General features: G+C 40.4%; 2 protein-coding genes across 3 annotated transcripts; both read right to left on the bottom strand.

Annotated features, from left to right (window-relative positions):
* Positions 1-4,773: 4,773 nt before the first annotated feature.
* Positions 4,774-6,915, bottom strand: LOC117712987 (C-X-C motif chemokine 2). The gene is made up of 4 exons (XM_034509237.2): positions 6,619-6,915; positions 6,409-6,532; positions 6,212-6,295; positions 4,774-5,452 (listed from the first exon to the last, which is right to left on the bottom strand). The coding sequence occupies exons 1-4, from the start codon at positions 6,695-6,697 to the stop codon at positions 5,437-5,439; spliced, it is 303 nt and encodes a 100-aa protein (XP_034365128.1). The 5' UTR covers positions 6,698-6,915; the 3' UTR covers positions 4,774-5,436.
* A 9,668-nt stretch (positions 6,916-16,583) lies between these two features.
* Positions 16,584-18,595, bottom strand: LOC117712876 (growth-regulated alpha protein). Of its 2 annotated transcripts, XM_034509092.2 has the most exons (4): positions 18,263-18,591; positions 18,052-18,172; positions 17,860-17,940; positions 16,584-17,182 (listed from the first exon to the last, which is right to left on the bottom strand). In XM_034509092.2, exons 1-4 carry the CDS (start codon positions 18,330-18,332, stop codon positions 17,167-17,169), a joined length of 288 nt encoding a protein of 95 aa, XP_034364983.1. In that variant the 5' UTR covers positions 18,333-18,591; the 3' UTR covers positions 16,584-17,166. The 2 variants fall into 2 exon arrangements, with proteins under 2 accessions (XP_034364983.1, XP_034364984.1); XM_034509093.2 differs by lacking the exon at positions 16,584-17,182 and having other exon boundaries at positions 17,856-17,940; positions 18,263-18,595.
* Positions 18,596-21,064: the final 2,469 nt, after the last annotated feature.

The raw sequence follows: 21,064 nt of genomic DNA, 5'->3' as shown, positions 1-21,064 counted from the left end.
AAGTTGCTGTCGCTAAATTTTTGCTACATATTATTTAGCATTGTCTCTGACAGTCCTTTTCTTCTCTTTTGTTTTGTTTTTGTTTGTTCATTTTATACTCTTAATGGTACCTCAGTTATTAATGGAGAGTGCCAGGAGCCTGCCTGAAGTGGGACACAGCATCGGATATGCTTCAAAGGATCGATGATCTCTCGCCTTTAATTCTCTAACTGTTCTGTGCTTCATTAAGCTCTGGAAAACGTAACTCTCATTTACTTTATACACTTACTATACAGTTCTCTGGTGATTAACATGTGCTGCATAGCAGTGGAAAATACAGTACAGGATTTATTGCTAGTACTCTTTTTTTTTTTTTTTTTTTCTTGGCAAGTCAGCCAAAAGTCTCTTGCTGGTCAGTGAGCTCCTTAACTTTTTTTTTTAAACCAGAGAGAAAAAGGAAAGGAAAGATGTCACTTACACAGACATGTACACAAGGGGTGAGATGGAAAATGGCTGCACCCCCTTTCTTTGTTGCTTTCAGCCTTTCATATCCTTAATACAAAATGTTCTCTATGTTAGAAAGAATTACCTCGTAGATAAAATGTTACATAAAAGGGAAGTAACAGGATACCAATAACAATCTCAAACCCGTAATTCATTCTGTTAACTCATTATAAATTCAAAACAACATTTTTTACATGATCTTGTTTTATCACACTGCACACCTGTGGCTTCATCCACAGACCTAAATGTTCTTCCTTAAACATAAATTTGTTTCATCTTTTTAGTTTAATTATGAAAGCTCATTGCATTTCTTATTATGCATCTTTTACTTAATATTATGAAGAGTACACACATTCTATTTTTGATTCTAACTTTATAACATCTTTCTAGTAAAACGACTAAAACCACTTCTTAAAACCTTTTTCCTAAGATTATTTGAGTCAAATCAGAAATTCTATAGAGTCATTAATTAGCCTAAACAGTATTAATTAATGAAAATTCATCTTTATGTTGACCTGCAGGAAATCCACTCAGTAGGGTAGGCTAATGCACAGGGATTATTATAATAATTTAGTAATGACCGGAAAGTCATATCAGCTGCAAGAAGCAATCCTGAGATGAAGTCTCTTTGGGATTTTACCTCTCAGAGCTTACTTGTCACTGACCATGACAAAAACAGTGGGGGTGGGCCATCTCCAGTGAGGCCACCAGCTAGCTTTAGCCCATCCAAATGGCTTCTGACAGGAGAGTAACAGAATTGATAGTCCAAACCATAAATAGAGATTTCTGTTTTCCTTTTGTAATGTTTATTAAAAATTAGTTCTGAAATTTCAACTACTCTTCTCAAAGCACAAAGTTCTACACAAAACCCCCAGGATTCATGAAGTTCATTGGGTGTAGACTTGGCCATCAATGAACTAGAAGTAGAAAAAAATTAATAATGATAATGATGATTATTATGATGGTGATTAATAATAATAGTAACAACAATAATAGCAATAATAAATAACAATAAGAATAATGCAAGTTGGCATTAATTCATACTATAAAAGAAAACAATACACTATCTTCAAATTATGTGCTTATAATTACATACTTAGGGGTGAAATGTTTAGGAGGGTTGTTGAGAACCAAACAACCTACTTGCCATCACTACCTGCATTCAAAGATGCACTGCACCTGAATGTCTCAGCAGTCCAGGAAAGCTAGGTAAAGGTACAAATGACTGTGAATGAAAAACTGCCATTAGTGACATATGCCATAGCTGTCTATCAAGAAAATTCAAAGTAGCATACTAATGTATCATTACAATATCAATGATATTAAAATTACACTAAGATTCACCCTCTCTTTAAACTAATCTATAAATTAAGCATAATTTAATTCTAAATTTCTGTTCAAAATTTTCATAACTATGTGAAACTATATTCACATATCCTTATTACAAAGTACATTTGTAATAAGGAGAAAAAAAACATAGAGACCAGTAACTACTGTTATGCAGTTAAGTGGTCAACAGTCTGACAGTTTTGAATCTGACAATGACCAGCAGGTGGCAGACAAGGAACGCTCATGAATTGCTTTTGGCCCAACCATCACAATCTTTTTGAAAATAGTTTTTCGTATTACTTGCTCATACTTCATTACTTAAAGATAACTTGATGAATAGTACTTCATAGTTAGTAATTCCATTTCTATATGTGTATTTTTTGGTCTCTATTACAAACATAACGAAACTAGTACAAAAAATTGAATTTGCACTATTCCTGATAGCAAAACTATAAGCAACTAAAATTTCTAGCCCTCAGAGAACCAAACAAATGCTGATATGAAATTCTACAAAATGAGTCGTCTTTGTGCGAAGTGCACATACCTGTGACCAAATGTTACAATCAACGCTTGTCTACAAAGCATCATCTCATGCATCTAAAGTTCAAAGATAAAACTAGAGAATTGTCTGAAAGTCCAATGATAGATTAACCTTAGTGGCACGCATAAGACAATGTTGAACTCAAGGAGGAGAAAGTTTGACAGCCAGGGAGAAAAAAGAACTGAGCCTTGGGAGGGTACAAAATGGAATGGGAATCCTGGTCAAGTTCTCTGACTTGGTAGTGGGAGTATGCATGGCTGTCAGTTTCAGTTTTTTTCCTAGAACTGTACATATTGTATATATGCATGGATATAATATACATTTGAAATTTTAAATGCTTTATAGAGGCCTTAGTACCATAAACATGAAAGCAGATTTTCTTATGGTCTGTATTTTACATTTTTTGCATTCATATTATTATGGAATTACAAAGAAACAGAGAAACCCACCCTCAGCATGGGTAGCAACATTCCGTGGGAGCAACCTATTAAAAAGGGGTTGGGAAAGGGAGAAGGCACATGGACTGTGGTATTAGTCAGCTACTCTTTGATGCCTGACTGTGTGTAAAGCATGCAGAACTTTCTCAAGCTCCTGTGCCATGACAGCCCCACTGCAAGGCAGAATAAACCCCAAGTTGTGTTTGTCTGTTGGGTGTTTTATCACATCAGTAAGAAGCTACCTAACACACCATAGATGTTCACTCACCTTCAGATTAACCCTGTGCTTTCTTAGTCACATCTTATTAATGGTCTCCACCAGACCCTCTCCTCGCTCTCCTGCAGCCTCCCATGTTCCTCTTTAGGTAGTTCGTAAGCATTCCTATTCAGAAAACACTGTCAGAAGTCCTTGTTTTAGCCTGATGTTTTCCAATTTTTCGACTTCTTTTCAGCTACATTAAAGGCTTCCAAGCATCCATTGGACATTTTCAATAAACAGGAGAGGGGAAAAAGCCATAGGCTTCAGTATGCTGACACTATACTAGTTCACACAAGTTTCGGCTGTGTGAGACAAATACAAGACTGAATGAAGCTGATGACAGTCACATTGCCTAACACCAGTGAGTATTTAAAACAGTGTAACAAGCCCCCAATATTAAACTAAAAACTCAACATTAAGAGAAATGATCATGCAGAATTCACCAAAGTCTAATTATCTGCTAATATAATAATTTATTCGTTTAGCAAAGAGCTACTATGGAATGCTGTTGATCATACCTAAGGTTCTTAACGTCACAAAGATAACAAGTTATGAAAGTATAAAACAGCTGCTTCAGGCAGAGACAGGTGGATCTCTGAGAGTTTGAGGCCAACACGGTCTACATAGCAAGTTCTAGGCCAGGCAGGCCTACGTGGAGATACCCTGTCCAGGGAGATAAATGCAGAAGAATGAGGGGGTGGTAAGGGTGTCTGAAAGAGCATAAGGAGTCATACTATTAATGAGTGGCAGACCACATGCAACCACTGACCTCAATGCTGTACCTCATCAAGCCAGCATTGATATTGATAGCCCAGGGACAGGTCCCAGTGAATCACCTCTTTCTGTCTCTGTCTCTGTCTCTCTATCTCTGTATATCTCTGTCTCTGTATCTCTCTGCCCCTGTCTCTCCTATCTCTCTTCTCTCTCTTTCTCCCCTTCTCTCTCTCCCCACATATTTCTCCCCACAGTTTCTTCCTGCTCAAGTCTGGAGGGTGTTTCCAAAGCTCAGCAATCCCTTCCCTGCCTCATATGTCAATCTTTATTTTTGTTCTGGAGGTTCTGTGTCCACCTGTCCATCTTAGAAGCTTACATTAAAATCGACATGCTCAGAGAGCATTCAAACGTAGGGACATTAGAAAAGCATTGCATTTTGGGGAATTAAACCATTTCTCCCTGAAGGTTAGGAGAAACCCTTCATAGTGGTCTTTTTCTGACACAGTCCTCAGTCTCTCATGTTTTCTAATCATTATCTTCATTGCACAAATTGAGTTCTGCAGAAGGACTTGCCACATTACTGTAGCTCCAAATCAACTTTATTAGGAGGGGAAAGCAAGACACGTTTATTAAAAAAAAAAATTAAAATATAAAAGCTTAGGAAAATAATTTAAATGAGAGCTTTAAAAACACTTTTTAAAAATTCCACAAACTATTATGCTAGTGTTGGACTTCAAGCTGTTTCTAGTGGAAAAATATGTTAAAGAGGGATTCTTTCACAGAGAAATCCTGCATAGTCTTTGAAAAGGCATCAAATGTGCCTTCTTGACAGAAACAAGGGAGGCTCCAGCAAGCAGTTTTCCTGAGGGAAAGGTGGATTCCTGATACCTTCGGTACAATGGAAGAACGAAATGTTGAGGTATACAAAACAAACTTAAGCACAAAATTTTTTAAATAAAAGTTTTTAATTTTTGTATTTGTAAAAGTACATGAATAAATAAATGTCTCTACTTCAAGACATGAGAAAGCATGACAAAGCAACCGCTAAGCAAGGCACTGTGCCTTACAATGAAGACATAAAATGTCCAAGGGATACTCACAACATTGAAAATTCAGCATCAGAAATGTTGTACTCATAGTGTAGAAATATGGAAACCTAAATAACAGCTGTTCTACTCTTCTCAGTGCTTACAAAAAGTGATGTGGGCACACACAGTCCTGCCTTGAAAGCCATCTGACTGCATCTGATTGTCTCCCCCACCCCTTATCCCCAGTCTCTATAACAGTGTGAGTGTGATGTAGCTAGTGCCCAACTCACCCTCCTTCCCCCCAGAATCTAATGAATAAATAGATTTAAAAATGCATCACCTTCTGACTACATAAGTAAAACAACTTTAATTGAACACTTTAAACATTATTAAAATAAACTCTAACATATTAAAATGACCTTTTAAGATATTACAGTGAATTAGCAAATGCATATCTTTAAATATTATAATAAACACAATGACATCTGGGCATTGGAAATAAATAAATAAATACATAGATAAATAAATAGATAAACTCTCAGACAGCGAGGCACATCAGATACAATTCAGGCTTCCGGGTGTTGTGGGATTCTTTTCTCTTTGGTTCTTTCCCTTGAGGTCCAGCAGCCCACACTCCTTTCCAGGTCAGTTAGTCTTGCCTCTGCGATGAGAAAAATGGTTGCTGTTAGTGGGTGTTTTAAAGGCTGACTTATTTTGACTTCATCCTGGACCTTGTTTTATTCTCCAAACCCAATCATCTCTAGCCCCAACCAGGCCTGTTTCCTAAGCCGTGGCTGTGCTTTCTAGCAATAAACATTCTGGGTGCTTTGAAACTAGAATAGTCCAGCTGAGGTTACAGTTGTACTAGCTTCAAACTTTTCAAATGATACCAAGAATAAAAATGTCAAGGCATGACTTCCCATAGGTTGTAAATAAGAACAGTACCTATTGCTGTTTCACTTAACTCAGACAGGGTAAGTGGGAGAGCCTACACCTGAATTTCAAGTGGTCTCACTGCAAACCCCAGCTCTTCACTGGAAGCCTTAAAGGCTCACCTTGACCAAAACCAGGAGTTAGACTTTATAGTTCAGAGACATGGAAAGAACAGAATTAAAAAAGTATTGAATCTTAATAGATAACAGACTTTACAACAGCAATAGTCGGCTCTACTTAATTCTTAGGGACACACAGCGACCATCCATTATCAAAGGACTTTTGAGTGTACATGACAGAAACAAGTCATACGGATCCTTCTTCTATCAATTCAAACTGATGATCACAAGACAAAGTTAACACTGAAAATAATAATCCAGGTTCCTGACTGGAGTTAACCTTGATTTTCCCTGCTGTGATTTTCAGAAATGGATGCCAGGACTCCGACCAACTCTCCAGACAAGTGAAAGCACAAATCACGACTCACTTGTTCAATATCTTTTGGATGATCCTCTGAACCAAGGGGGCTTCAGGGTTGAGGCAAACTTCTTGACCATCCTTGAGAGTGGCTCTGTAGAGAGATGTAGGGATCATTATAAGTCATGAGGCTTCACTGGGGCATGGGGTGGCAGGAGGTTCCAAGCAACTCTGGCCATGGCAGAAGCTACCCAGGAAGACACTCACATGACTTCTGTCTGGGTGCAGTGGGGTCCCGAGGGCGTCACCCTCAAGCTCTGGATGTTCTTGAAGTCAATCCTTGAAACAGTCTTCAGGCACTGACAGCGCAGCTCACTGACCACAACAGCCCCTGTAGGAGAAAACACTGGGTCAGAGGGGCTGGGGATGGCTGCGCCCACCTGAGGCTTCCCCAGGAGCATCAGCCTCAGATCCCACCTGTAGCCTGGTGGTTGGTGGCCAGCAGCAGCAGCAGGACCAGTGCAGCACCGAGGAGCCGGCAGGTGGGAGGGGCCATAACGCTTGGCTAAGGTGTGGTTGGAATCTGGAGCACAGGAGGGAGCTTGCTGGAAGCACTGAGGTGCAGTCTGGGGCTCTGAGGTCCGGGGAGCTCCTTTTATGCATGGTGCCTGGAAAAGCCCGGAGACTAGGGAAATTCCCTGAATTCAGGGTCCCCGCATCAGGAAGAAAGACAGCGCCCCGCCCCCGAGCTGAGTGGGTTGGGGACACACGCGCGTGAGCTGCCTGCCTCATCCTACTGCCCTGCCCTTCCACTATGGGGACCCTGGGATGCCCTTCCCCAAACTCTCAAGAGGAAGGAAGTGATGTCTGCGCTGAAGTGACCACCTGCTAGAGGACAGTGGTCACTGAGTGATGTCATCAGTGGAGATTTAACAGTTTGGGGAACTTTAGTCATTAGGACTGGAGAAATTAAGGTGTGTGTGTTCGCGCGTGCGTGGGGAAAGGGGATGCTTCTCTGTTAGTTACATACTCATAGATAATTCTAGATGAAGATTTATTTACGTCTGCGTAAGTACACTGTTGAAATACAGTCATCTCAAGCAGTACACAAGAGTGCTTTCTTCCTGCTGTGTACCCAGCACGAGCAAATCACATTTTGTGTCATATCCTTCAACCGGGGCTCTTGGGGAAAAGATGTGTCAAAAGCTTAATTCATGTTTAACCTAGAGCAAAGTGTTGTAATCTCATATAACTTCCTCCATGAAATTCTGGAACTTCCGAGGCTCCAATGTGCCGGTGAGCACCACATCGGGTGTAAGAGATTTTCATGAATTCAGGAAACAGAGACTTGGTGGTCTCCCAGGGGTCTCCAGCTGGGGGAAGGCAAGGGCTCTTCAGGGGAAGAGCCAGTCAGTCACTCGCCAGTCAATGCTGACATCTAGAGGAGGTAGCGCCCTTCTCGTGCAGCTTAGCAAACAAACAAACAAACAAACAAACACGTGTACCTGTACCTGTGAAATATCTAAATGTTAGATTACAATCTCTCTCTCTCTCTCTCTCTCTCTCTCTCTCTCTCTCTCTCTCTCTCTCTCTCTCCCTCCCTCCCTCCCTCCCTCCCTCCCTTCCTCCCTCCCTCCCTTTCCCCCTCCGCTCCTTATCTCTCTCCTTCCCTTCCCTTCCTCCCTCCCTCTCCATTTCCCCCTCTCCCTCCCCCTCTCTCTCCCTCTCTCATTCTCTCCAATCCCGTTATGGAGACAAATCTCGTTTTTTTTCCTCTAGTGATAAGCTATTGTAATGCTCAACTCTAGCCTTTGTCTTTCACCGGCTCGTTTTACTTTCTCACTCTGGGTTTTGATTTTTGGTCAGGTAACAGGCAAGTTTTAGATAGTTGTGAGTTGGGTACAGCTCTCTGAGAGCCATGTGGTCGTTTTACGGAGAAGTGTGTGAAAGGCACCGGCAGCCGGCAGCGAGAGGCAGGTGGATACTCCGAGCTGCCAGATAGGAAATGTGCCACCAGGCACTGGGACATAGACTCACCCCTGCGACTCCTGCGCTAGTTTCTTATCTTTGAAACGCACCCAAGTGCTAGTAACTATCTCAAAATGTTAACAGGAATAAACGCTAATGCTTGTAAAAGTTCAGTGTATATTAAATGATAAAATTAAAAAATAAAACAAAATTTGCTTTTGCCTCCATATTACTAAAACAAGAGTCGCCTGAGAATAAAATCCTTACACACCCCCACACACACAATTCTTGAAAAACAAAATAATTGTCTATTAATTTTTTCTCTCTTAGGAAATAATTTGGAGCAGAGATTGATGGCACACACGTTTAATCCCAGCACCCCACAGACAGAGGCTTGCAGATCTTTGTGAGCTCCAGGTGATTGGGCTGCATAATAAAGCTCTGTCTCAAGGAAAAAAAAAGAATTTAGATGAGTCTCTTACCTAATTTAACTAGTTTTAGAGACTAAAACTACAAAACATGAATGAAAGTAAACATAGTCATCTCAATTATTAGGAAAATTTAAAAATAATTAGATATTTTCTGAGATAAGTGATTCACAGGTTTGGGAGAATTATTATTTTTTTAATGTTTGTATCTCATGACTCAACGTCAGCTTTCCTAATGTTTAAAACTGGTGAAGTGGTGTAACGTCTCTGGGCGTTGTACTCACGGTAAGACTTTACATTTGTAGAATAAATGTGGTGTATTTAATTTAACAAATATGTATGCTTTGTCCTTCTCCCCCCTCCCCAAATGAATATACCTACTCTTCAAAACTGGAGCTGGTGGAAATTGGAGTTGCTAAGAGGTATTTTATTCATAGGCATTTTATTTGGGTTTTATCTGCCTAGATAAGACTTCTGTGGATTTAATTTGACCACTTTATCAGGCTTTAATAACTGAAATATTTGCCTTCAGGATGCTGGTCAACCCGTTAGTCTCTTTATGATAGTAGAAAACAGAAAATATCTGCTGTAGGGATTTCCAGATGCAATCTGATGTGGTGACATAAGGAAATACTCAGAGAGAATAGAATAAAGTGCCAGGTGCCTACAGTGGTCTCCAAAGAATAAAACATTTCCAAAATATATTGCTAACTATATAACAGCAACTACAGAGTAAAACAATGGTTGCTTACAAAATGAAATACTTGCATTTTTTCTTTTAACACAATATCCATCTTGATAGCCAGTCCCTAACAACCTTTGACTTGCTGTTTTTGAAACTTTAAAGAGAAATGGCATTATACTAAAATAATTCAATTCTTTCTGGAAGTGTTAAGTACTAACTCCAGCCAATTACATTTTATATGAATAAAATGACAAATTCTATGCCCAGGTCCCCCCCCTTTCTGGATATTTTATTTATTTACATTTCAGATGTCATCCCCTTTCCCCATTTCCCCTCCCTAGAACCCCCATCCTATTCCCCCTCCTCCTTTTTGCTTTTATACCATTTTGATTACATGCATATATTAAGGTCAGTTCTAGGTTGAGGGACTAGCAATACAATAGATGCAAATAGTCAAGGAACAAGCAAGACAATAAATACAAATAGTCAAAGAACAAGCAAGGCATTAAACACAATTATGTGAACACTCTCATGATCACTGTTTCTAAGGGCTTATCAGGATGACCAAAATATCTGAGCCTACTTCCTTGTCCTAGCCCAAAGTCATTTTCATGTCTGAAGCCTATTTCATTGTTCTAGCATAAAATTTAGATTCCTGCCTGAAATTACTTCTTAGTTCTAGCATAATGTCAGATTCCTGCCTGAAGCTATGCCCAGATTTTAAAGTCACACTAACATCAATTTGAAGGGAATGGAGCCATCACTAAACATTGATTTGTTATTCCTTCATGTTTTATCGTATTTATTATGTATTATGTATTCCATTTTAATGAGAGATCTTTTAAGTCCAGAGCTGTGTTCATCCTGAGCACAGATGAAGCTGCAGGGACAGCCTAGTGGTTGATGCTGCTTTTTCCCACTTGCCACCAGGAATCAAGATGTCTCAACTGCCAGCCCTCTTGCAGTTAATGCTTCCTGAATGATGAATGAATCTGGCTGAGGGAACAATAATGACATCCTTATGATGCATTAAACCCCTCGACTCAGGGATGGAGAGATGACTCAGCAGTTAAGAGCGCTTGCTGCTCATTCAGAGGGTTTGGTTTCTAACACCCACATGTCAGCTGACTCTGTAACACTAGTTCTAGGGAATCCAATGACCTAGAACTGGCCTTTGTGGGTACCAGCCATGCACATACAGGTGGTACCTGTATGTACATTTAGGTAAGCACTCCGCTGCATATAATAAAAATGAACTACTGAAACATTCCTAGACCTCTCAACTCATTCAATCCCAAACATGCACGAGTACATCTCTACCGTGCTTGTCCTTTATGCCTGATTTAAGCATTTTCCTGTTGACCTTTGATGACAGAGTCCTAACTTCCCTTTGGAAAGCAGGACTACAGTCCCTGCTATCTCTCTTTTTTCCCAGTCTTGGTTCAAGACAAGTGATCTATGGCACAGCTCTGGGAATAAGCTGACAAACCCACAGAGCATTTGCCAGTCCTTTGTGCCTGAGCCTAAACATTGTAGAGGACTTGGTAAGTTTGTCAGCAGACAAATGACATAATCGTGTCCAAGTCAGAAAAAATTCCCTCTAGTCCTTTCTGTCAGGAAATGAAAAGAAAAAAAAAAAAAAAAAAAAAAAAACCAGGTCCTTACTTCCTGCTGGGTTGCAGCTGGCAACTGAGAACCTTGGAGTTCTGCCAGGGCCTGGGAGAGGCTGCTTGAAGCTGAGCCAGTAGAAGAAAATCCACCTATCCTGAGAGAGTGAGAACAGTCACCAGGTATAAGCTTTGAACTTGAAAATTCTGCCTTCCACCCACTCTCATCTGGCTTTTGGTGACAAAGATGAAATGATTCTCTTTTTCATTCAGTCCACTTCACCTGGAGTTGTGCGATATTGATTCCACTTATCGATAGATTCTCTATCGAGAGGGACATTTCAGTTTGGATTTTAAACTTCTTTTCTCCTTTTCTCTTAGCATTTTCAATATAAGCTCTCTAGATTTATAATGTAAGAATGAAGTTAGGTGCCTCAGACACCTAGAGAGTTCGGAGACCCTATGACCCTTGACCTCTCCTCGCAATCAAGAAGATACATACCTGAAGCAGAAGACACAAAACCCCAACAGATGTGATGAGCTACATGGGACACTCAAAGAAAGTATTTGGAGAAAAGCTGCACTTAATCCAGCTCCCTTTGTGGCTTTGTGAGCTCAGTCAGACATGCTTACCCTAGAGGGTCATCTAGGTTATGACAATGTTAAAGATTTCCAGGGAAAAGAGATAGCTGAGAGGCAGGGAACCTTCTGAAGGAAGAGGACAGAGCAAGCAAAGACTTGTTTAAAAGGGGCATAGGCGAACTGGGGGCAGCAAAAGTTCAAAGTCTAGTTCCTTCCTCTGGGTCCTTTATGAATTCAGACTACAGAGATCAAGATCCTACATGAACCATGTCCCGTATTCATTGAGAGTTTTGACCAGGACTCAGCAATCAGTGTACCCAAGACTCTCCCCTAAAGTGCCTTTTCTTGTCACAAAGCTGAACCTCCTGAGGCATGCCTGTTTTTAATGTTTTCTAGCTTTTCTCTGGATGTATAACGTTAAAAGTTCAATCTTTTAAAACAAAACTCAATTGCATTTCGGCTTCTAAGTAAGTGAGACACTTTGATTTTCAAGACTGCTAAGTAACTTATTCGTAATTCTATTAATTATTCACTTATTTTGATGTGTTCTGCTGTTGTAAGAAAAAGTATGTTAAATATGGAATAATAATAATAACAAGATGAAGAGAAGAGCTAAAACCCATAATTCATTCTTACACACGCACACACACGCGCGCGCGCGCGCACACACACACACACACACACACACACACACACACACACATTTTCTCATTACAGCTTTCTTTATATTACCTGCAAATGTCATTGTTTCCTATAAAATTCCATCGTTTCTCCTCCAGAAAAGGTCACAATTTCATTAAGGGTTTTACTTCATCCCATACTTCCTTCCCTCCCAGTAAAACAAACTGGAAAAATTTTTACTTCCCTATTGGCAAATGTTTATTAACTTTCCCTTCCTTTTTCAGTCTTGAGAACGTGGTACCTGAGATCATCAGAGCTGTTCGTGGAGAGGTAGCTAGCATTCTTTGTTGTCTGCCATTACACAATTTATCCTTCTATTTGCTCCACTGGGACACTTATAAGTGTCTCTTAGGAGGCCATGTCTTGAAAAAAGTTGAGAGAGCTTTTTGTTTTGTGTTTTGTTTTTTTTTTTCACCTTTTTACCCCAAGTCATAGCCTCCTTAGAGACCCAGTCTGTCCAAGATTCTTGATCTTCTTAGCCTGTGTGCAAGAAGAGGGGCGCGGTGACCCTTAAAACCCTGTCAATTCCTCTGGGTGTTGCTTCCATTTGGAAGCTACTACTCACATAAAGTTGTTTCCACAGCCAATGTGCATAATGTCACATGGTAAAGTTTATCCACTGTCTATCCTGAGGAGGGCGAGAAGACGGGGAGATTGTCATTGTTCAAATTACATGACAGAAGAAGGTGATAATGACTATTAAAACCCAAAGCATTTATTAGATATAACATATCAGAGGAGTGACATATTTGTAAAATAGGAAAAAGGTAAAACAGAAAAAGAAGAATTCTTTTCCATGTAGAGTAATTCTATCCACTAATACAGCTAGTCTGTGATTATTATTATTATTATTATTATTATTATTATTCTAATAATGTTTTATGCTTTCAATAAATATTTTTAAAATTCACTTTAATACTAAGCAATAACTAATACTAACTTAATATATTAAATCTGAAACGTATTCCAAGACTTTATCACAAAGTTACTCTTAATACAAAACTATGTGTTTTTGTTCCCTTAAAAAAAAAAAAACAGAGCCTTTTGTGGAGGTAGTATCACGTAATTAAATTGCATTACATTTATGTAATGCAACCTAAGAAATATGGGAACTCCAAAATTGACAAAACTACATCTAAAATAAACATAAGGAATGAGGATGTGTCTCCATGGTAATATTTTTATCACACTAGATATTTATGCTGCATATGAAAAAGCAAGATGACTCTGGCATTGTGAAAGCAGATTTAGGAAGCTGAAGGATGAGTTATTAACCACAGAAAGCATGCACAGTGTATGAGCACATCTATTTCAACAAGAAAGGCAACAACGTTATAAAAAGCGATGACCAGGGTGTGTCTGTGTAGAATTTCAACATTTGCCATGTTTGATACATTCTTTAAGGCCAGTATAAAGCCTCCTGTAGAAAAAGTTTCCCATGCACTGTAAAAACAAAACAACAAATAACAAAGCAACCACAGCGCCCACTGTGATTTATGCAATCACAGACAAGCTATCTAGAGAGGTCAATCAAGCCCGACTCAGTTGTATTTTTCAACTTTTCCATATTATTGTCAATCTTTCAGTACCTTCCCTATTAAGCATTGAGGTAAAGATAAAATTAGAATCTTTGTTTATGGGGAGTTAACACAGTGGCTATACAGATAACATATATAAATATCATCCACGGTAGGTATGAAGCCTATAGCATGAATCATACAGTGACAACTTTAATCCCGTTTTTAAAAATACAGTTTCATGTAGCCTGTGATGACTTCTAAGTCATCATGTAGGCAAGACAAGTCTTTTACTGCAGACACTTTAAGCACAGAGATTATAGGTGTGCACCACTGTCACACCAGGTACAAAAAGTCTTCTTTAACTATGGATTCTGATTTTTCTACTGCTTTTTGTTAGTCTCTCCAACTTGCTTTATGTATTTTAATGTTACTTGTAAAATTTAAACATTACTTTGTCTCTTCTATAATTGCCCCTTTATATTTTGAATCAGACTGTATTCTCTCATGATTGTGTGTTTCTATATGTACATTCATTAATATGTCAGTTGTTCATAAATATATCAATAATATATTAGTAATTGATGATGTATATTGAGTTCCTTTCAGGTAGGTTTTGTTTGATGGCAGACATTTTTATTTATTTTCATTTTAAGCTACTTAGAGTCAAATACTTAAAAAAATGTATTCAGGCACCATAGATTTTTCTTATTTTCATAGCCAATCTTTGACTTTTTTTTTTTTTTTTTTTGGTCTTTTTGTTTTTATTATTTACAATCCAGCTTTTGCCCCCTCCTTTCAGTTATCCCTCAAATAGTTTCTCATCCTATCAGTGGGGAGGACCCCCCTACCACCTGGCCTTCTTTCTTCCTGGGGGGCCTCAAGTCTCTCAAGAATTAGCCACATCTTTCACAAAGACCAGACCAGGCAGTCCTCTGCTGTATGTGTTGGGGTCCTCGGACCAGCTAGTGTGTGCTGTCTGGTTGGTGGCTCAGTGTCTGAGAGTCCTCAGGGTCTCAGCTCTCAGTTGAGACTGCTGGTCTTCCTATGGGGTCTCCCTCCTCCTCAGCTTCTTCAGTTCTTTTCCTAATTCAACCATAGGGTCCCCAACTTCAGTCTAATGGTTGTGTGTAAGTATCCTTGTCTGTCTCAGTCAGGTGCTGGTTGGGCCTCTCAGAGGACAGCCTTGCTAGGGTCCTGTTTGTTAGCACATCATACTATTAGCAATAGTGTTAGGCCTTGGTGTCTCCCCATGAGGTGGATCCCCAGTTGGGCCAGTCACTGGACCGTCTTTCCCTCAGTCTCTTCTCCATTTTTGTTCCTGCAGTTCTTTTAGACAGGAACTCTTCTGGGTCAGAAATTTTGACTGTGGGTTGGTAACAGCATCCCTCCACTTGATGCCCTGTCTATCTACTGGGGGTGGACTCTTCTAGTTCCTTCTCCCCGCTGTTGGGCATTTCATCTAAGGTCACTCTCATTGAGTCCTGGGAGTCTGTCACCTCCCAGGTCTCTGGTACTTTCTAGAGGGTCTCCCCATCTCCCATCTTGAGGCTGCATATTTCCATTCATTCTGCTGGCCCTCTAGGTTTCTCTCCCCACCCCCATACCTGATCCTGTTTCCCTTTCCCCCTCCCCTTCCTCCTCCTTCTCAAATACCCCCTCTCTCTGCCTCCTGTGATTATTTTCTTCCCTCTACTAAGTAGGATTCAAGAAGCATCACTTGGCCTTTCTTCATGCTAAAGTTTTTAAATTCTGTGAGTTCTATCCTAGGTATTCTGTACTTTTGGGCTATATTCACTTATTAATGAGTACATACCATGTATGTCCTTTTGGACACTCACTCAGGATGCTATTTTCTAGTTCCATCCATTTGCCTGCTAAACTCCTGATGCCCTCATTCTTAATAGCTGAATAGTATTCCATTGTGTAAATGAACCACATTTTCTGTATTTATTCTTTCATTGTGGGACATCTAGGTTGTTTTCAGCTTCTGGCTATCACAAATAAGGCTGCTATGAACATCATGGAGCACGTGTCCCTCTGGTATGGTGAGGCATCCTTTGGGTATATGCTCAAGAGTGATATGGCTGGGTCATCAGGTAGATCTATTTCTAAGGAATAACCAGATGGATTTCCAGAATGGTTGTACCAGTTTGCAATCCCACCAGCAATGGAGGAGTGTTCCTCTTTCTCCACATCCTGATCTGCATGTGCTGTCACCTGAGTTTTTGATCTTAGACATTCTGATTTGTGTAAGGTGGAATCTCAGGGTCGTTTTGATTTGCATTTCTCTGATGACTAAGGACTTTGAGCATTTCCTTAGGTGTTTCTCAGCCATTCGAGATCCCTCTGTTGTGAACTCTTCATTAGCTCTGTACCCTATATTTAAAATTGGGTCATTTGTTGGTTCCATCTAAGTTTGTTGTAATTTTATTACAGTTTTATTAAAGTCTATCACCCAGTTGTTTTATTTACTGTATATTTTCTAAAATCATGCTGAAAACTTGAGATTTAAATTGAGAATAATTTTAGAATTAGAAAATATTTATGTGGGGGAAAGTTCCTCTGTCTGAATTTTTGTTCTGTATATCATATTGTCCACATGCTACATAGTTATAGTGTATTTATCAAAACCAAGAGACTGACCCAGTGTACTGCTGTTCACTAAACTCTGTCTTTATTCAAATTCCACCAGTATTCCATCCATGTCTTTTTTTTTTCCTATTCTGGATTTCAATCTACCACAAGCATTGTGTCTGGCTCTCATATCTCTTTGTCTTCTCTGATCTGTGTAAGTTTTATATAAAGCTAGAATTATCACGAACGCTGGGGGAGCATAGAATGTGTTTTTCAGGGGTACCAATTCTTCCTCCTCAAGTAGGCAAGTCATAAAAAATTCCAGTCAGCGCAAGTACAGAATTAACTATAAACCACCATGTTAAGAAGAATAAAGCAAAAAGCACCCATGTTATTTTTTAATACAACTTTTATTTTTTATTTCATTTGTAACAGTCCTTTGAACTTCTCTGTCCTGAGACAATGAGAAACATTGGTTAAAGAATATAAAAGGGCATTGTGCCCTACCAATTAGACATAAAATGTCCAAGGGAAGCTTCAACAAACGAATGTTGACCATACAATATGAAAGATGACTTTCAATAAATAACTGACATTTTTCCAAAACATAGCCTGTCACACATATCCTCACCCTAACACAAAACATCATCATAGACTCTCATGTCTCTGCACTTCTTGCTGCTGAGCACTCTTCTAGCACAGTGGTTGACACTTAATGCTCTCCCAATAAATATTAGTTTAATGAGATATTTTAAGCCTACCATCTTTAAACTGAACAATCAGAACTGAACTACCATCGATGAAACACATCCACATCGTTAAATATTAATGTAAAATAAGAACCACACACTTTGTGGAATAAATAAATACATAAATAAATAGGACCCTCAAAAGGAAGTGTGAAATGTGTTAAGCTAGTGTTGTCAGAAGCCAGCATTCTCCAGACAGGCACCATCAGAGCAATCGGTCTTCTTTCTCCATTACTTGGGGGTGTTCCTGCAGTCAGAAAAAGAGTCATTGTTACAAATAGTTATCAAAGCCTTTCTTCTCTAATCCCAGTTCCTGAGGCTCTAGATGGGACTTCCACATGTCTACACCTGAACCCAGAGTACTGTGGGTTCCTGTGGAGTCAATCACTTGGCTTGGGAAAAAACAAAACAAAACAAAACAAAAAAACCCTACATCACCACGGGTTAATTTACAAGTGTGACTTTAATCCTCTCTCACACACAACTCTGCTGCTATTATCTCCTCTATGGCTTCAGTTCAAGAATTAAGTAATACTCACAGAGACCTAAGTCTTGAACTCAGGGAAATCTTACTGGCAAAAGAAAGCTCAGGGGCATGCTTTGCCAAGAATCCCATTTTTTCCAGCCCCTGAAGAGACTTTATAGGTCATTGGCCACTTCTACTCCATCTTTTAGGGACACACTTTGCTACCATCCATCTGCATAGGGGTTTTGAGTGTGGTGGTGGCCAAGCAGGACACAGTTCTCTGGTATCAGAACCAATTAATGGTCACAAATTAAGGTCAATTACCAAAATAATAACAATATTTTTCTGGCCTCCAGATAAATATAGCCTTTCCTTGATAAAATTAATGTACAGGGGTCAGATGACGGTATTCCCACCCTTGACTCTAGTCTCAAGTACAAACACAAGTCACAACTCACTTTAGCATCTTTTGGACAATCTTCTGAACCAAGGGGGCTTCAGGGTCAAGGCAAACCTCGCGACCATTCTTGAGTGTGGCTCTGCAGAGAGAAGGATGGAACCACGTGAGGAAGTCCCACCAGGATGAGTGGAGGGGCGGGAGGGTTTGGGAGACTCTGGAAATGGCAAAAGCTGCTCCGGGAGATACTCACATGACTTCGGTTTGGGTGCAGTGGGGTCCTGGGGGCGTCACCTTCAAGCCCTGGATGTTCTTGAGGTGAATCCCTGCCATGGTCTGCAGGCACTGACAGCGCAGCTCATTGACAGGCGCCGCTATGGGAGAAGACACTGGGTCAGCCTGGACTGTGGGTGGCTTCACCCACCGAAGGTCCCTCCTCCCCCCATAGCAGTGGCGAGACCTACCTGTCGCCTGGCGGCTGGTGGCCAGCAGCAGCAAGGCTGCACAGAGAAGCAAGCGGGTGGCTGAGACCATGGTGCTGTATTGGAGTGTGGCTGGAGTCTGGAGTGCTGGAGCTGGTTAGAGGCTCTGAGTCGTGATCTGGAGCTCTAGGGCTCCCGCGAGTCCCTTTTATGCTCCAAACTCCAGAGATTCGGGCCAGGGAAATTCCCGGAGCGCAGGGTGTTTCCCCACAACCGGAAAGGACATCGCTCCTCCCCTCTGCTCCACTCCCAAGGATTAGACTCTGGGATTTTTGCTTTTTGCCCCAAAGTCCCAAAGGGGAGGGAGTGACGTGTTTCACTGGACAAGTGACGGCTCAGGGGGGAGAAATGAGACTCCAGAGTCCCCAGTGCTCAGGGCGAGGTGGGTCACACGCGTTACGTGCACGTGCACGTGGGTGCCACGCCACCGAGGATTACACTTGATAGTACAGTGATTTGCGGAGATGGAAGCTTCTCCTCTTTTGAGTGTTGCAGATTCCGTTCATGTCTCAGATTAACGCATTAAAAAAAAAATACATCTACTGTCTCTTATCCCAGGTGAGGATGATTGCTTTTGTCTGCTGTTTTTGTGGTAAATCACAGCTGGTGGTTTTTTATCAGGGAGGCATTTGAAGAGGGTGAAGAGAAAGATCATTGCCAAGGTTAGGTCCCTGTTTATTTTAGAATGCTGTAGCAATCTCCTCTTTGTTTTCTGAACTCGGGAACTTCCCAAACTCCCGAACTCTGTTCCTGAAACATCCCTACCCTGCTGTATGGCAGGTCACATTTTGTTATCACTAAGGAAAGTACACGGGAAAGCTGTGGGGTTTTTTTCCTGAGCTCGGAAGGGGGTCCCTGAATATAAAAGGCCACAGATGTCACAAGCACGCGTTTAACTATAAAGGACTATGGCTTTATATAACTATTAGTCTATTTGTACAGCTATTTTCATGCTATCTGAGTCTATCTGTATTGTAAAACTGAGTCTTTGAAAGTATTATATTATTATTATTAATTATTATTACTATTATTACTCAGGCTAACCTAGAACTAGCTATTGAATTTCCAAGCCCTCTCCTTCCACCTTCCAAGTGCTTCTTAGACTCAGGAGCCAACACACCAGATAATTATTGACATGTTTGTAGTTCTCTATTTAAACCATTTCAGAATCTGTCTGACTGCAGCCTTCAGTTTCCGGGTTTTTGTTGTTGTTGTTGTGTTGGTTTTGTTTGTTTGTTTGTTTGTTTGCTTGCTTGTTTTTGTCATTGATGGTATTTGAATGGAGATCCTAGCTGAACACCCATTGATTCTATGCCTCTGTGAGGGAGACCTGGCAACCTGGAGGCATCAGATGGATCCTTTGCCTGGATGTGCTCTACATGTAGAACTACAGAGGCATCCTGATTATTAGGACTAAAAGTTCAGCTACAATACATCCCCATGGAATGGTCACTGGCAGTTTCTCCAACCTCAAGTAGTTTATGTTTCTCATCTGTAAAAGAAAGCCAATAGTAGTATTCACTTCACAGAGCTGATACCAAGATGAAGTGTGTTAGCATCTGGGTGCTATTTAATCGTTCTGCAAACAGCTACTGAATAAAGGAAGCAGAAGCAGTGCCTTTCAACTTTGTTGGCAACAGATTGAATGATCACTCCCCTCCGACATGTCAAAGCCTTAAACTCCAAGCCAATAGTATTAACAGCTGGAACTTTGGAAGATAGTCAAATATAGACGAGGTCATAAAGGTGGGGTACTCAGAATAGGATTAAGGCCGGATGGAAGTTCAGAGATTGCCTGTACCGAGTCTTACTACCCACTCCCTCCTTCCCTGAGGACTCTGCAAGGAAATGGTAACTATCTGCACAAAAGAGTCCTTCACCAAACACTACATCTGTTTCCAAATTTTCCAAGAGTAGCTGTTTTGAAACTTACTGTGATAAGAGAATTAATTCCTCCTTGTTTTACTATAGCTGAATGCCACTGTATATATCCAAGCTCCAAATCACAGAACAGTTAACCCACTGGAATCATTTCTTAAAAATAGAAGCTCATCAGGGCTGGAAAAATGGCTCAGCAGCTAAGAACATGTTCTGTTCTTGCAAAAGAGATAAGTTCAGTTGCCAGCATCTGTATCAGGCAGCTCACGATAATCTGTAATTCCAGCTCCATGGACATCTAAAGCCTGAAGCCTCAGCCGTCACTCATGTGGATGAGTAAATGCACTCAGTCAACTTAAAACATTTTCAGTCTTTTTAAAGCCTCAAAAATATTCCTCCTAGAACAAATATAAAAGTACAGTTAACATTTGTAAAGTGCCCTTGAAGTAAAGGTTACCGAAAGTATTGTTAACCAAAGCAAACCAATAAGATATGAAATTATTAAAATTAAAAATGGTGTTTTATACATTCCATTCAGTCAAAGGAAAGGCATAAACACAGAACGTACAATAGTGGTTGCCACAGGGAAAGGGGTTAGAAAGTTATTATTATTGTTCTTGTGTAGGTGAGTTCACGTGTGCATGTGTGTTGGATGTATGTGGGAGGGTACACGTGGAGAACAGAGGTTGATATTGGGGTGTTTTCCTTGATTGCTTTCCACCTTGATTTCAAGTCAAGGGCTCTAGCTGGCTGTCGAACCCTGGTATCTGCCTGTCTCTCCAGACCTCCACAGTGCTGTGCATAGAGACATGCATTCATTCACTCCTCATCTTTATTTTGGTGCTGAGTATGTGAACTTAGGTCTTAATGCTTGCACACCAAGCACTTTACCCACGGACCCATCTT

This window comes from Arvicanthis niloticus, chromosome 7 (genome assembly GCF_011762505.2).
Source record: "Arvicanthis niloticus isolate mArvNil1 chromosome 7, mArvNil1.pat.X, whole genome shotgun sequence".
Taxonomy (NCBI): domain Eukaryota; kingdom Metazoa; phylum Chordata; class Mammalia; order Rodentia; family Muridae; genus Arvicanthis; species Arvicanthis niloticus.
Note: the sequence above shows the minus strand (reverse complement) of the source record. Positions and strands in the feature narration are given on the sequence as shown.

Excerpts from the sequence above, each read along its gene's own strand:
- LOC117712876 (XM_034509092.2), bottom strand. The coding sequence starts at position 18,332 with ATGGTCTCAGCCACCCGCTTGCTTCTCTGTGCAGCCTTGCTGCTGCTG. Across the intron at positions 18,173-18,262 it reads CACCAGCCGCCAGGCGACAG|CGGCGCCTGTCAATGAGCTG; the intron begins GTAGGTCTCGCC and ends CTTCTCCCATAG. Across the intron at positions 17,941-18,051 it reads TGCACCCAAACCGAAGTCAT|AGCCACACTCAAGAATGGTC; the intron begins GTGAGTATCTCC and ends TTCTCTCTGCAG.
- LOC117712987 (XM_034509237.2), bottom strand. The coding sequence starts at position 6,697 with ATGGCCCCTCCCACCTGCCGGCTCCTCGGTGCTGCACTGGTCCTGCTG. Across the intron at positions 6,533-6,618 it reads CACCAACCACCAGGCTACAG|GGGCTGTTGTGGTCAGTGAG; the intron begins GTGGGATCTGAG and ends TTTCTCCTACAG. Across the intron at positions 6,296-6,408 it reads TGCACCCAGACAGAAGTCAT|AGCCACTCTCAAGGATGGTC; the intron begins GTGAGTGTCTTC and ends ATCTCTCTACAG.